Consider the following 15,850-nt stretch of genomic DNA (forward strand, 5'->3'; position numbering starts at 1 on the left):
AGACACTAAAAAAAAATTCCAATTTGCAAACATCTACAAAGTAACAAAGGGGTAAGTAACAGTCAAAGTGGATTTGTCAGGAACAAATCACATGAAGCCAGCCTAAATTATTCCTATGACAAGGAGACAGATTTTGTGAACCCAGATGAAGCAGCATCTGTCACATCTTAACTTCAGTTATGCTGTCACCAAAAAAAAAAAAATACATAAAATTCTCAAAGGGAAGCTAGAAAAACACTGTCATAGAATCACTTGTAAAAAAGTGATAAAAAAAAACATAGAATCACTTGTAAATCAAACTACAATAATGTATTGAGTGAACTTCTGAAGGGGCCTGTCTAGAACACAGTACTATTCGAGTTTCACTAGAGACTTAGATGACAGAGTGGGCTCATCAAATTTGCAAAGAACGCTAAGCTGGCCAGAGCTGTAGGCACACTGAAAGCCTGGTTCTTGACAAACTAGAAAGAGGACCTGAAAAATCAAGGAAGCAATTTAGGAATAACAAATGCCAAATACCATTTTAAGACAGATGTACAAATACAAGTCAGACACAGCTGAATGCAGAAAAGAAACCTAGGATTATAATAAACTGCACATTCAACAAAAGTCAATGGCGATACACTGGCATGAAAAACAAAACAATATATTGTGATACTTCTGTGTTATGATGACACCTATGAATAAATTTTTGCCATTTAATTGGCACTAATAAGTCCTTAGATTAAGTACTGCATCCAGTTGAAGCATCACAGTTGAAGATGGTGATTAACTGATACAGTCCCTCAACTATTCAAGGGACAAACAAAGCTTTAGCTAAAGACCTGTTAAAAAAAGACTGAAAGATCTTAAATTATCTAGTCTAGAGCTGCCTAAAAGATATTAGTCTTAGACTGTACAGATGACAGCTATATAAAGAAAAGAAATAAATGTTTTTCTTTGTGCAATGGTCATAGGAAAAGCAATAATGGCCTTACACTAAAGCAAAGGCTATCTAAGTTAGACTTTAAAAAAAACCTCCTTTCAAAAGCAAGCAGACTGCCTAAAGACATTTTGGATTCTCCATCACTGACAGTTTTAAGAACATACTACAGAGGAAACAAAAAAGGGAAAGGAAAGGTTCAACATAGTGCTGATTCTGCCCTGAAGCAGAGAGATGTCCCATTAAGATCCCTCCACCTTTTCCCACTCCAGTGTTCTTCTTATCAATTGCTAAGCACAGGCTGAGGCATTTCCTGCATACCTACCAAGATGCAGAACCTGTTTTTATCAGCACATTACCCACATACCTCTAGACAAGTCCAAAGTACTTTAGTATAGTCTACAGTATACTGATTTGTGGAGATTTTGAAGTAGTTTTCAAGCTCAAAGTGAAAGCTATGTATTTCAGAAAAACACCACCACTTTTTTCTATTCATTTTTCACTCTTTTTTCTGTTTTACTAGAACACTTACCCCTTTCAAATGCACTACCAGTTCACCCACTGAAAGCTATAGATGCAGTTGAAAATGACAATTCACGAAACTATACTCTCAGACATTACTGAAAACAGAGCAAAATTGTATACTACTAGTTCATTTTACATGTCCTTCTCTAGAGAATATCCTGTGTAGTCAGGTGGTAAGAAAGTGACAGTCAAAAACCAATTCCATATAGTCTACTGCCACAGTTTGAAAGACAATCCACAAACAGCAACCATACTTTCTTTTCAGTATAGTACATTATTAAAATGATAATTTCCTTCCCAACAGACCCTGGAAAATGCTTTAAATGTCTTATGTCTCACTGGTTTGTTTAATAGAATTGTTAATTACAAAACAGAAAAAAAAATTAAGTTTTTTTGAAGACAGGAACCTAATTAGTCCTTACAATTTAATAAAGCATAAAGTCCAGGGGTAAAAAAAAAATTAATACAATTTTTCTGTTTTCCAGACATCCAAGTGTTCCAAGTCTACAGTTGATTCACTCAGCAAACTTCCATAAAAGCACGTAAAAGAATGGAAGCAAAAAAGTTTAAAGAACACAAACACTGTGGGAGTGGTCGTGAGAATACTAACTCCTCTAGCATTTAATATTAGCATACTAATACTGTCTAAGATACAGAATTATTTGATTGACAGGATCTTCCAACAGGAAAACTTAATATAACTGTAATAACAGTTTTGCTAGAAGGAATACTTATTGTACCAAGAAACTGCTTTGTAAGAATAACTGATGAATTTAGGCCAAGAAAGTGTCAGGAACTCTCCCTCTCGTTCTGGACATTCTCCTACATCATGATGTAGCTTTATAGCAGGGAAGCAAATCCTCAGAAGTCATACCTCTCAAAATGGCATGCAAAGTAAAACATCTAGAAAGGGCAAATTTTTTTTATTTCCTTATGTGTATAACAAAAACAACTTCACCCACTGAACATAAAGCATTTCTGAAGCATATTCCAGGATTAGCATTCAGATGACTGAACATTTAGGCCACAGGAAAGCTAACTGTGATAACACTGTTTTGAGTTGCACCATCATTCAGTAAAGCACACAATTCCATTTCGTTATAGAAATTTTTCTCCTTGCTTAGCACTGGAGCTCTTAAGCTGTTATTGTTGTTAAATTAAGAATATTTTATTCCTAAACACCTAAGATATTTTCAAGCATACTCCAAATATAAAAAATATTAAACCTAAAAAAGGACAAAACTCTTATGAAAGTCCAAGCATTTGCTTGACATATACTCACAAAGCTTTTATAGATGTAAACCTGTCATTCAGTCATAGTAAATGCTTGCAATCACCCACTGGTAATTTATGGAAGTTTACCAGTACAAGTACCTTCTATATTTGTACAATACAGAAGGTACAAAAAGGAACTTATATTGGTAATATCTTATTTCCATTAATTTTCAAACCAATAAAATTAAATCAGTGCAAAAACATATAAATCTATCATAAAATAAAGAAGGAACATATTATCTATTCAGAAGATGCTTGTTCCACATTGAGTGAAGCAAATTGGATCATATCGCCACCATGAGAATCCTGTAAGTAAATCATGCAAGTTCGCAAATTAAATTCCTAAGAACATAATTTCTTATATAGATTTATGCTGTCTTACCACTCTTACGCAGCCAGTACAGTAGGAGAAAAATCATAACTTTTAACGCACCCTGGATATCTTTAAAGAAAGTCAGGTTTTTGCAGCAATTCAAGAACAGACAATCTGCATGCATTGCATTTAAGTTTGAGTTATGTCATTTAAAGTATCTCCTTGTAAAAACTGTAGGCTAGATCTGAGCAGTATTTTTTTTATATCTGCACTCCCTAGTTTGTCTTCTACACCCTGTAATTTTCTCATGTTTCAGATGAGGGAAGGAGATACTGATAGTTACCATCTTTTATAGACAAAGTTACTATATTTCATTATTAGGAAGCTACCACATAGGAAGACATGATATCCGATAAACAGAGACTCTTATAAAACACACTGTACAGCATTAATGAGAAGCGTGTGAATGTAAGTACGAACTTCACCAAACAAACATAAAAAGGACAAACATTTCAATTTTTCTAAATAGAAATGTTTCAAACACTCGATTCACACATTAACTTCACAAACACAGTATTAAAATGATCATCAGTAAATCACAAAGATAAGGTTCTCAACAATAGTAACTGGTGATTTAGTTTACTTATTAATAGTTAAGGTCACCTGACACTTCTCATTTTGAGTTTTATCAGAATGGGATGGATAGCTTCACATTCTATTTTACTTCATGCCACTTGGATGAAAATTATCCTGAACATCATGTCTGCAGTTGCGTAACAAAGTTGGCTTACAGGGCCACACTAGTGTGGCGATGAAACTGTAAGACCAGAGAGTGTCAGCACGAGGTGGGGGAAGCAATACTTAACTACTGATGACCTTAAAAGGACTGCCTAAAGCAATTTATCCAGCATCCTCAAATTCTAGGAGACACAGACATAGAATTTAGAAGATAATTTAATAACCAACAGAATGAGAAAGAGTGCTTTGTGTAATTCTGTCTCTATGTATCTTTAACTCCTATAAAAAAAGATAGGGCAGGGATCCTAGAGATGAAATACTTCATTGTATATTAAATCAATACCAGTACATAATTCTATATCAGTGCATGGAATGAAAGAAGCACCCTGTAATAAAGATTAGTTTCCATCACATACTTAAAGATTAGCATGCTGCAGACAAGCAAGATAAACAAATGAGTACTCTACTGGGAATATTAATTCTGACATTCCTTAATTTCACAGTCCTGACATTTTACATTATTTTTACATATACATGCACTTCAATTCTACCAAAAACAACTGCTTTTATAAGTCAATACTGACAAATATAAAAATCTTATTATAGCAGGCACTGATAGTTCAGTTTTCCCACTTGGGATACTGCTTATCTTTTTTTAAATAAGAAATGATGACAACTAGCAATAGCGGTCACCTTCTCATGCACAGGAAGCCCAACACTGTCACTGATGGTATCATTCTTTCACTGCTCCTAAGAAGAAACTGCCGTTCTTGAAGCACCCTATCAACTAAAGCATTTGTGGTAAATAATTTAAGATGTGGTAATACTGGGTTCTACATGTATCTGCTATTTTTCAGATGAAAAAACAACAGTTTACTATCAAAATGCAAAGAATTCACCCTGTCAATTTTCCAAACTAGCTTAAAATTTTTTGTATTCAACTGAGTTTTGTTTGTTCATCAGTTTAAGATGAAAGTTTTACTAAATTCCGTACCCCATTGTTTTTGACCAGCTGCTCACTTAATAAACTTTCTGGACCCTCTCTAAAAAAAATTGGCAGAAAATAAACAATGTTTTAAAAAATTATCCCATTTGACAAGTTCAAAGATTTTAAAGCTGTTCACCCCTAGAGAGGAAGAACAGGCATAATTAACTCACTTTATCCCAGCAATATGACCACTATGGATCTAAGCAATATATTTAATTATTTGTACGTGACAGACAAAGAGATTTTTTTACTTGACATTTCGTTACTGAAATTCTGCTAAAGAGTTAGAGAGAAAAATTTAGTACTGCCATAAGTTTCTAAGTAAAAGCTTATTGCAATCAGCCTTCAGATTCTATAACACTTAAGCCAAGGAAGTCTCACTTTTTTCACCACATTTTTTTTCAGTTTCCTCACCAGCATATGCTATCTTAGCACATGGTTAATAAAAATATCTTCCATGACAGAAAAAGACATTTTGAACTTCATAGACACTGCCAATTTGAAATCTAGTCTACCACAAAAAAAATAGAATTCAACATATCCGCTATTGAATTTCACTCATTTTCAAGTATCTGTCTATATAAATAGATTTACAATTATAAAAAACCAAAACAAAACATTGCTGCTGTAGGAAATAAACTAACATAATTTACAAAAACAAGACATAAAAAGTCATAGGAATTAACTATATGTAACCTGAAGATCAGAAATAAAACTACATAAATGAAAAACAATTATTTTTATAAAACAGTCATCTTCAGGTTTGCTTTTTAGAAGTAAATCAACTTAAAATATTAAATTTAACTTAAAAAAAAGAATTTAAGACGTCAAACAGCTGGATGAAACTTTCAATTTTTTGTAAGATATAGAGCACCAAGTAGAATAAGTTCTGTATCCAAAACAAGGTATTTGGAAGTCAGGGAAAAAACCTTGGAAGACAGTGGGAGCTTCCAGATCTTTCCAAGGCTTTAAACTACTTGGAGTAATTCAGTACACAGATTTGTTTCATTTGAAACCCTGACTTCTGAGCAATCACAAGAGTCCCCACAGCTGAAGGAAAATCTGTTTGTGAGGCTGAGAAAAAACTGCAACTCAAGTTAGACAGTTCAATCTTACTTGAAAGACATTACTGCTTTTGTAACTCAGTGAAGCTTTGAAAGTCAGCTTCGGGATGGAAAATAATCAAGCCACAATCATACTCCATATCTTTAAGTGTAAGTAGACTATAAATTTGTATTGGCCTGAAACTGAGTTTAACCTAAAAATATTATGGAAGTTTTTCCAAAGGTTGCCTGACTTTCCATCAGTTTAAGGACATATACTTCATATGCAATTTATTCTTCCAGATGATATCAGTCTCTACTTCAAAGTGGTACATCAGAATAACTAAAGCACATAAACCACTATTCAGTCCCTCTACCATCTCTGCTCTTTGGGTGTGTTTCTTTTGTTTGTTTCATCATTTATTTATTTCCTCCCAGAGGAGAGGAAAAATGAAAAAAGAGTAAATGTGATTGTAAACTTTCTCCATGTCTGACAAAATTTATTTAAGAACACAGTAGGTCAGTGTCGTTGGTAACAGACAAGCTGTCAGTGCCAATACACTTTGCTCCTCTTGAGTCAACACAAAAACACTCTATCTTTTCTCTCCATTAACTATAGAAGGCACCTAGGGAAATTAGCATAATTATGCTAAAATTAGCCTTTGGAATACCGTTCAAGAGCCATATAGATTCACTCCACAGAATTTGACATCTTATTTAGCAAAACATAATTATTTTTGGTTACTGAGTTTTACAACAGAAAAACACAAATTATCTCCTAATTTAGGAAGAGCATTAATCTGCTTCACTCATAAAAGACTTCATTAGGAACTGACAAGGATATCAGACAGATTACCGTAATGTGGAATTCTGTTCAATAACATTCGTTTGGAAGTGACATGTGTCTTGTACATCAAAGTGGAGGCTGGCAGTAACTGTTTGCCAGCAAGGATTTTGGACAACTGGAAAGTGATGTACATCTTGCCATTTGGCAGCCCAGGAAATAAGTTCCAAAGCTATTTCCCTAGGAGGTTTTGCCTAGACATTATTAAACAAACAAATCAAAAGAAGTGGGGTAGTCTGGCTCAAAGATATTTAAATAAATAAATAAATCTTATTACCCTCAGTAAAGCTGACCTGTTAGTTTGGGGCACAAGATGACACTCCTCCCCTACATCAGAGCAAGAAGCCTCTGCGTTCCACTGTAATAAGAAATTCTGCTCTAGAGTAGCATCACTCTACTACACCCTCCCATCTCCGAGCTGCAAATTCATCTAATTCCATCGACTGGGAATCATCCCTAAAGAAAAGCCCAACAGTTTTACAGAATCCACAAAGTACCTCTACACTGCTAACAATGGCATTGTACACAAAATGCAAGCATTACTTCTTTACTCATGTAAAAGCAATCACTCTAAATGAAAACAGTCCACATCACAATCCTGGAATTTATGAGATTCCTGTTGTATCAGCTGGGAAATGAAACAGTTAAAAGAGTTGTATGACAGAACTATAATACTGATTGCATCCATCACTACTTGGAAAACTAGATCTCCAAATCTTCATTTTGACACTTTTAGTTAATACTCTTCAAGCCTGGATCTGAATCCTGAAATACTTAAGCTAATAAGATGGTGAGGTTGTAATACTGAAAGCTTCTGTCTCCTGGCTACTTTTCAGCTAATAGGAATCTTTCTGTGTAGTGTCAGTGCTGTGGAAAAGGATGTCATTTCCTCCTTCTCACACCATCGCTGTCATTGCTGGAGAGCAAGAAAACACTATCTTACCTATACAATGGCTCCAGGAGGTCTGTTTAAAGATTTAAAATATGAATTCACACAACAGTTTTCCTGTTCCTTCCAGAAGTAGTAGTTATTTCTGCAGGGGATGAGCCCAGCCATCAAAAGAATTTTAGAGACTGAAAGGAAACAATTTTTCTGCCTCCAGCTTGTATTTCCTCTGTGTTTAGGCCCAAATGGTATTCCCTGTCACATACAGAATCTTCTCAATTCCTGTTAACTGGCAAATACTTTGTAACTTCTGAAACTACTTTCCCATAGCAAACAAGTAAAGATTTATTCTGATTTGATTTAGTATCTGACTTTACTCACAGAATTAGTTCCAAGAACTTGCAGCTTTGGTTCACCTGATTCCAGAAGCTTGGCCACCATATGAAGGAAACTTTCCACAAATGGTTTTATGCTTTGAGAATGACAAGCCATTAGAAGTTGGTCCAATGCCTCCATGGCAATTAAAACATACCTGAAAATTAATTACAGAGGCTCAGATAAACATGTGCTACATTTATCATTACCTGAATTAATTCAATATAGGTATTTATTACTACAAAAATGAGAAAACAAAGGGTGGAAGGCATTATTTTTGCATTATTTAAAAATGGCAGTTATTGGGATTTCCTGCGTTTGTCTTTTTTTCGGGGACACACACACACACACACAGGGACACACACGGACGGGACATGTGAGTGGAATAGAATATTTTTAGAAGAGATGTTGTAATACTTGATAACAGAGTAAATATAGTTCAATTTTCTTTTCTAGCACATTTTATTTCCAACTATAAATCCCAGCTTTTTAGTCTACAGCTCCTCCGTCTATCCAAATACCAGTATGGAAAGCCAACAAGTCATTCATGCTCCTGCACAGTCAGACAACATGCCAAGTAAATGAAAAAGAGCACAGAAAAACAGGGAACAAAATTAATTACCCTAAAGAATGCCCATTTACCCATTCTATAAAGTTATAAAAATAGCTTTTGACATCATGAAGGCCCATAATGATGGCCTGCAATGAATATTGCAACTTCCTATACTCAATCTTTTCCTACTCGATTTTCCACATTCTTCAAAAAACCTCTCCTTTTTTTGACTCTACAAAAAAAATTTCACATTTCTAGCTCAAACAGGACTTAAGAGTATGACAGAGTTTTAAAATTCACATTTAAATACAATTTAGACAAAAGGGCTGAAAAGAAAGATATCCTTGCTCCCCAGTACCCTGAATGACATTCAACAGTGTATTGGGTCTACATGGCAAGGCTTTGGTAGAAGGGTGGCTGCAAGGGTGGCTTCTGTGAGAAGACACCAGGAGCTGTTCCCACGTCAAACAGAGCCAGCTCCAGCTGGCTCCAAGACTGACCTGCCACTGCCCAAAGCTGAGCCCATCAGCAACACTGATGGAGCAGAGATTCTGCTGCACCTTGTGGTGAAGACCATGGCAACACAGGTTGTACCCCTGCAGCCAATGGAGGACCACGGAGGGAACAGATATCCACACTGCAGCCTGTGGAGAACTCTATGCTGGAGCAGGTGGATATGCCCTGAAGGGAGCTGCAGCCTATGGTAAGGCCATGCTGGAACAGGCTCCTGGCAGGAACTGTGACTTATGGGGGACTCATGCTGAAGTAGCCCATTTCTAAAAGACTGTACCCAGCAGAAAGGACCCATGCTAGAGCAGTTCTTGAAGAACTGCAACCTGTAGGAAGTACCTATGTTGGAGAAGTTCGTGAGGGACTGTATCCTGTGTGCGGGACCCCACGTTGGAGCAGGGGAAGAGTGTGAGAAGGAAGGAGCGGCAGAGAAAGTGTTACAAGCTGACTGCAACCCCCACTCCCTATCCCTCTGCACTGCTCAAGGGGGAGAAGGTAGAGGATTCAGGAGTGAAGTTGAGCCTGGGAAGAAGCAGGGTGTGGGGGAAAGGTGGTTTTAGCTTTATTTTTATTTCTCACTATCCTACTCTGTTATTAACTGTCAATAAATTAAATTAACCTTCCTGAAGACGAGTCTGTTTTGCCCATGACAGCAATTGGTGAGTGATTTCCCTGTTCTTATCTGAAACCATGAGCTTTTCCATCTTATTTTCTCCTCCTGTCCTGTCAAGGAGGGGGAGTGAGGGAGCAGCTGGGTGGGCACCTGGCAGCCAGCCAATGTTAACTCACCACAAAGGGTCTGACCTCCTAAACCTGATCAGAACAAATATGATGAAATACAGCTACTTGTTAGCATCTATTTTTAATGCTGTGACTTATTTCTTTACCCATAGCGATGTCTGACAACATCTCTGCTCAGTCTCTCTGCTAAGTAAGCACCAATCCGATCCAGCTTTTCTGGTGCAGAAACTGCATAGAAAGTCAGCTTCTCCATATCAGCTTTAACAAGACCATCCTAAAAACAGACATACAAAATATAAAATAAAAAAAGTTCATAGAAAGTATAAAGTTTTTGAAGCATTTAGAACATTCAGAGATCTGAGCCATACAGATGGGAATAAGGTACTGAAAAAAAATAAAAAATTTTTGAGCAGAATTGTCAATAGCTTAGCTGCAAAAATCAGCAACATAAAAAATTAAGTAAATTCAAATTACTTTGAAGCTTTTAACACACTCATTAATTACTGCATTTTATCAAGGAGGTCTTCTCATATGTCAGAAAAGGTCTGTAACTCAGTGAAACATCACAGCCTGGCTTGTGTCCTGCACTAAGTCAATGAATATTAACAAAACCAGAGAGTAAGGAGTGCCAACTCAGAGCTACTAAGTGAGACTAAAGCTGTAAGACTACAACTGTAGCAATTCCAGGTGTTTCTACACCTGTATCAAACAAGTAGCTTAAACCAAATAAATCTATAAAACGATATTGTTCCACGCTTTCAACATACTGTATACAGAGAAAACATTTTTTTTGAAGCCAGTAACTTATCCTTATATAGTAACTAGCACTCAATAGCAACACATTTTAAGCAAAAGTCCACATACTTTATAAAATATAAGCCAAATGTTATACAAATGCTGACTGTTCTGCTTACTTCTACTAAAATAAAAGATGACAGTATCTGGTAACACATTTAAGAAAAATACAGCAGCACAAATATAAGCTCTTGATTAGTCTGAACCACCACATGATTATGTATAGATATAGGCATTACTAAATCGTAACATAGAATTTATTTATTTTCACAGAGTAAAAGCTGTGTAATATAGCTCTAAGACTGTTCTAGTGAAATGAAAAAATCGTTTTTTAATTTCTCCAGTTATTCATACAACAACAAAAAACCTCTTTGGATAACAACAGTCTACCAGAACTGTAAAAACGTACACAGTCAATATGTTAAGAGTTAGAAGATTAAAATTTTGTAAAAAAACTGTAAATGTTCACACCTGCAAACATAACAAAACAAGTGTTCATGGTTCTAAGTAGTTATGAAGTTAAGTGTTACCCCTGCTGGAGAACACCCTATTCAATTAAATCTCTATTCCTCTGAACAAAGCACACTAATTTCACTCTTCAATATGCACAGACCTGCTTTGAGAAGGGAGTTAGACCAGATGACCTGCAGAGGTCCCTTTCCACTTAAATTATTATACTAACCTCTATTAAAACTATGAAGTGTTAAAGCAGAATTTCCTGTAAAATGTGAAAATAGACAAGAAAAAATAAAATTCAAAAAAATTGCTAAAGCATTAGTTACTATCCAAAAATTTTCAAATGTCATTCCCTTAAAATTTTAAAGTAATCACTCACTTTTGGATCTTCAGGAAATATGTTATCTACCAGACGCTTGTAGCGAGGTCGCAAAGCAGCACAGCAACAGCACACTCCTGCAGAGAGATTTACCCAACAGAATTTAGATTTAAGTTTTAGAAACTCCAGTATTTTCATTTTAAGTGACTAGCTGACAAGCAAGGAAGGAAAAAAAAATACAGTGAATTCAGCTGCTTGTTACTATCAGCAATAAAGCAAAATCAAGGTAATTGAAAATTACTCAGAGGTCAAATAGGCAAAACTATTATTACAATGTAATACATGAGAAAATATGCAAGCTTTTTGAGTATTAGAATGCACCTGTCATCCATCCATACTTTAAAACATGCAGAAAAATCAAGAAGTTTCAAAATGTATTAATATTAAAACTGAAGCTACTTCATTTGTTGCTTTACCTTCATTCTGAATGAACATTTCAAAACATAACCAAACATGCATTATGTTCACTCCCCTACCAAAAAAGTCAGCTACAAAATCTTCTGTTTTACAGGTAGCCATATAAAGCAATATAAAGCACAAAATACAAAACAAGCTCTCCCTTCTTTATGCCACTGTTTTACTGGGCATCAGACAAAAGACAGTCACTTGAAGTGAAGAAAGGTATTTTTCTGATCTCATTTCTCCTCTAATAATACTGTACTCATATAAAGATAATCAAAACAATATATGTAACTTGCAATTTTATTAATTTTAAAAGAAAGAGTCACGCTGCCTGTTCTAACAAGATAGAAACCTACAAAGTATGGTTTCTTTTTTCTAGCATTCAGGACTACTAGAACTTTGGAGTAATTGCAGTTTACCCGGAGGAAAAACTGAAAAACTCAGCACACACCCCCCACCCCCCACCCCATGTTTCTAAGTATCTGTCCAATTGTTTTACCAGTGCAGATTTATTCCCAAGGAATTTAAATGTTTTGACAAATCAGGTTTTAAATGTTTCAGCGGACATATTATCAGATTAACTCACTGGTCACGCCTCAGATTAACATTAAAGCAGCTCTGATGCATAAGAGCCACTAAACTGAAAATAATATACTGACTAATAATATACGAAGTACGCATGCAGATCAGTGGCTGTCTGGTCTTTCAAATCTCAGTACCTAGAGCATTCAGAGTAGCTAAATATCTTATGAAAGGTATTCATTTATATACTCCAAACAAGATCATAGAACAGTTTGCTAAAAATAGTAAAAGCTGCAAAAGGTTTTACTGCAAATCAAAATAGGGAAAAGAATAAAGGATATCTTGGCAGTAACTGTGATGATTATGATTTATCTGCAATTTTTTCAGAATGCGAAGAAGTATTAGCCAAATATCAGGATTTGTGTTTCTTTACTTAAGGTATCCAAGTAACCTTAGTTGTTTCTAACCATATTTATCAGAACATCTGGGAGATTCATGACAAAGACTTCTACTCCTGTGCTTGTTTTTATTACCAGACTATACGTAAGTAGATACTGTCCCTCTATTCCATCAGTTTTCTGATACTACTTGTCTTTTGGACAAAAGGCTGAACTGTGCTTATAGTCTGACAACTTAACTCTCACAACTTATTTAATCAGGAACAATTACCAGAGATAGAGCTATAATTTTAAAAGTTCTTCTCAGTGGTCTTTTAGCTCAGTTCATGAATTAGAGTCATATGTCACCAGTAAGATGAACTATGAAAACAAAAAACATGTAAGAAATAAACAATTGGAATATTGAGAATTTTTGTGTGAAACAGTACTTTGTTATGACTGTTAAGTACTTCATATGACTCCTGTTGACACCTTCTATTCACAGGAGTCTAATCAATGTAAAAATTTACATTTTCAAAAAAGTTGCAGGTCCTAAGTAGCTAAAAAGAAAGTTATTTCATATGCCACTGGAAAACGTAAGTATCAAAAGAGGTTAAAAACCTACCTGACTTAAACCAGAAACAATTCAGACAGTTGCATGAATAGATTCTATTGTGAGCGATGTTGTGTAACATTTTAAAAGTAAGTAAAATCATAATAAGAAAGCAGTACCTTATTAGTGTCTAGTGTATCACTCAGTATTTGGAAACTCAAGTAATATCACCAAAATCCACCTAATATTGTTAAAATCCACCTGACGTTGTTCAATGTTTCCCGAGTTAGCCATGCAGCTCAACACCTGGCTCAGCATTCTTTGTATCTGTGTTTTCCTATTTGATTTTCTACCTTATGGATCACTAACACTGGTCCAGAGTAAACAATATGTTTGATTACTCCTAAGTATAACAAAATATTCTCATAATAACTGTAGTAAAATATTTTGCTACAGCTATCTAAAACACAGTAAGAACAGAAAATATTATAAAATATTGTACATAAGACAGAGACAAATAAAATTCTTCTAGGGCTAGTTTCTTCCTCTTCAAGTTACAGGAGAGAAAAACCTTGCAAAGAACCATAATTTAAGTCTTCAAACTATGTTTTAGAACAGTGATAACAACATAAATTGAACATAAAACCTGGATACAGTCACTCCTTTGAGAAGGATGAAATATCAGATAACGGTACCAATTCATTCTGACAGCCTTACCAGATGATTTCAGTTAATGGAAACTTAATAGTGCTCAAATACTGCTCTTCAAATTTATGGCACACAGTGAATTTTGACATAAAAAAAGGCCTAAAAAGAAGTATATTACACAAGATTCGAAAATTTTCTTCTTCCTATCCTGGATTTTCAGTAGTATCTTTACATTGCTACTTAACTATAGCACAGTTTGCACAAAAAAAACCAAAACAAACAAACAAACCCAAAACCCAAACAACCACCTGTCATCAAAATACAAAAACTAAAATTAATATGACTTTTAATGTCATTAAAAGATTTTTTTAATTAAACAGAACATTCAAGTATTAGAAAGCTAGAGCTAATCTATCAAAGCTTTTAGCCTCCAAAGATATTTTGAGTGAAGAAATTTAAGCAGAACACTAACAGAACAACAACAAAAAAAAATAAAGTGATAGCCTCTCCAAAGAACACAGAAAAAAAGAAAAACAAAAGCAAAATCCAAAATAATTAAGTCAGACATGCTTTGTGGGAAAATTATTTATCATTGCTCAGTGTTTTGATATAAGCAGGAAACAGTAATAAAAACATAGAAATAGGTTTAAAAAAAGAAGTATGCATATAAAAAAAAAATCACACAAAAATCAACTCTTAACAATGTACATTAAAAATAGATTGACCTTAAAAAAATAAAACAAGATCTAGGAACGTTTCACTGTGTAGACCAGAAAAGATGAATGTTTTAAAAGATGGAGAGAAGTCGAACAACTGAAAACAGATTCTCTACTTGGATACAAATTTTATCCAAATAAACAGATTCATTTCACATAAATAAGCTGTTTTGTAGGTCTACAGAACGCAGCCACTAAGCCAGGTAAAAAGAACCTGTTCCATTCTATGCAGGTTTATCGCCAAAAAATCCTATGACAATTCCCTTTCAGAGTCAGGCAAAATCTGCATTTTAATGGTCTCTCCCTTGAAGACATCTTTACGTCATTTTATACAAGTAAATATGAGGGTTAAAGTGCTATCTACAGAAGAGTTCATGCTGTTACATGATAGTCAACACAAAAGGTTTAAACAATACTTACTATTTACAACAGTGGGATTTTCCAAGCTTAAACATGCATGTTCCTTTCTGCTAAAGTAATCCTGTAATCTACATTTAATATGTTAAGACCATACATATTTCCCAGCTGTACAGGTACTTCTTTTTACACGCTTTCATGCTACACAATAGCAGTAAGAAGAAACAGTCCACGTTATCAGAAAATGGTAATTTCACCTACCCAAACACATACACGGTCTTGGTTGAAAAGCAGAATTATAATCGTAAGCTTTTTCTTGCTCAACAGTTGGAACCTGAACATATTGCCTCATCCTGGATATGATTTCACTCCCTGAGTACTCCCTCCTTTTTCAGAAATTTGCTCTCACACTAGCATAGAAGCAGTTACTTCACGCGAGGGCTCTGCAATACTGTAAGCTTATCTGATTAGCCCTGTGACATCTACATAAAGCCACCAAACACGTGAAAAAACTTCAGTATCAAATTCTGTTAACAAGGCCAGGCATGAAAAACCAGCAAAGACTAAGAGATACATTGTCAATGTGTGATTCACAGTTCATCAAATGAAACTGCAGAGAGACAGTTTCATTACTTCAACTTTCCTGGAACACAAAGTTCATTATTTCTGTGACTAGAAGTAAAAAAAAATCAGTATAGTTTCAGAAAAAAATTGAGTTCAGTCAGCTGCCACATACCACTGTAGAGAGATAAATATTTTAGCAAAAATATACTCACTTGATCTTGCTGAAGAATGTCCAGAAAAAAATTATTTAAGGCAGACTGCTGACCAAAAAGGCTTTTTAAACATAAGAGTTTATCTCTATGATTAGAGAAGTACTTTAAAAATTAATAGGTTAATAAAATTAACATTATCTCTAATAATAGTTCAGA

At 34.9% G+C, this 15,850-nt stretch overlaps 1 protein-coding gene across 1 annotated transcript in view; it reads right to left on the reverse strand.

Annotated features, from left to right (window-relative positions):
• Positions 1 to 15,270, reverse strand: part of EFR3A (EFR3 homolog A (S. cerevisiae)) — a 63,902-nt gene extending 48,632 nt beyond the window's left edge. The window contains exons 1-4 of the mRNA XM_009695559.1: positions 15,180 to 15,270; positions 11,344 to 11,420; positions 9,860 to 9,987; positions 7,916 to 8,066 (exon numbers count right to left, since the gene is read on the reverse strand). Coding sequence (XP_009693861.1) covers positions 7,916 to 8,066; positions 9,860 to 9,987; positions 11,344 to 11,420; positions 15,180 to 15,270 — 447 coding nt within the window. The remainder of the gene's footprint in view (positions 1 to 7,915; positions 8,067 to 9,859; positions 9,988 to 11,343; positions 11,421 to 15,179) is intronic.
• Positions 15,271 to 15,850: the final 580 nt, after the last annotated feature.

Source organism: Cariama cristata, unplaced genomic scaffold (genome assembly GCF_000690535.1).
Source record: "Cariama cristata isolate BGI_N322 unplaced genomic scaffold, ASM69053v1 scaffold790, whole genome shotgun sequence".
In the NCBI taxonomy this organism is placed as follows: Eukaryota; Metazoa; Chordata; class Aves; order Cariamiformes; family Cariamidae; genus Cariama; species Cariama cristata.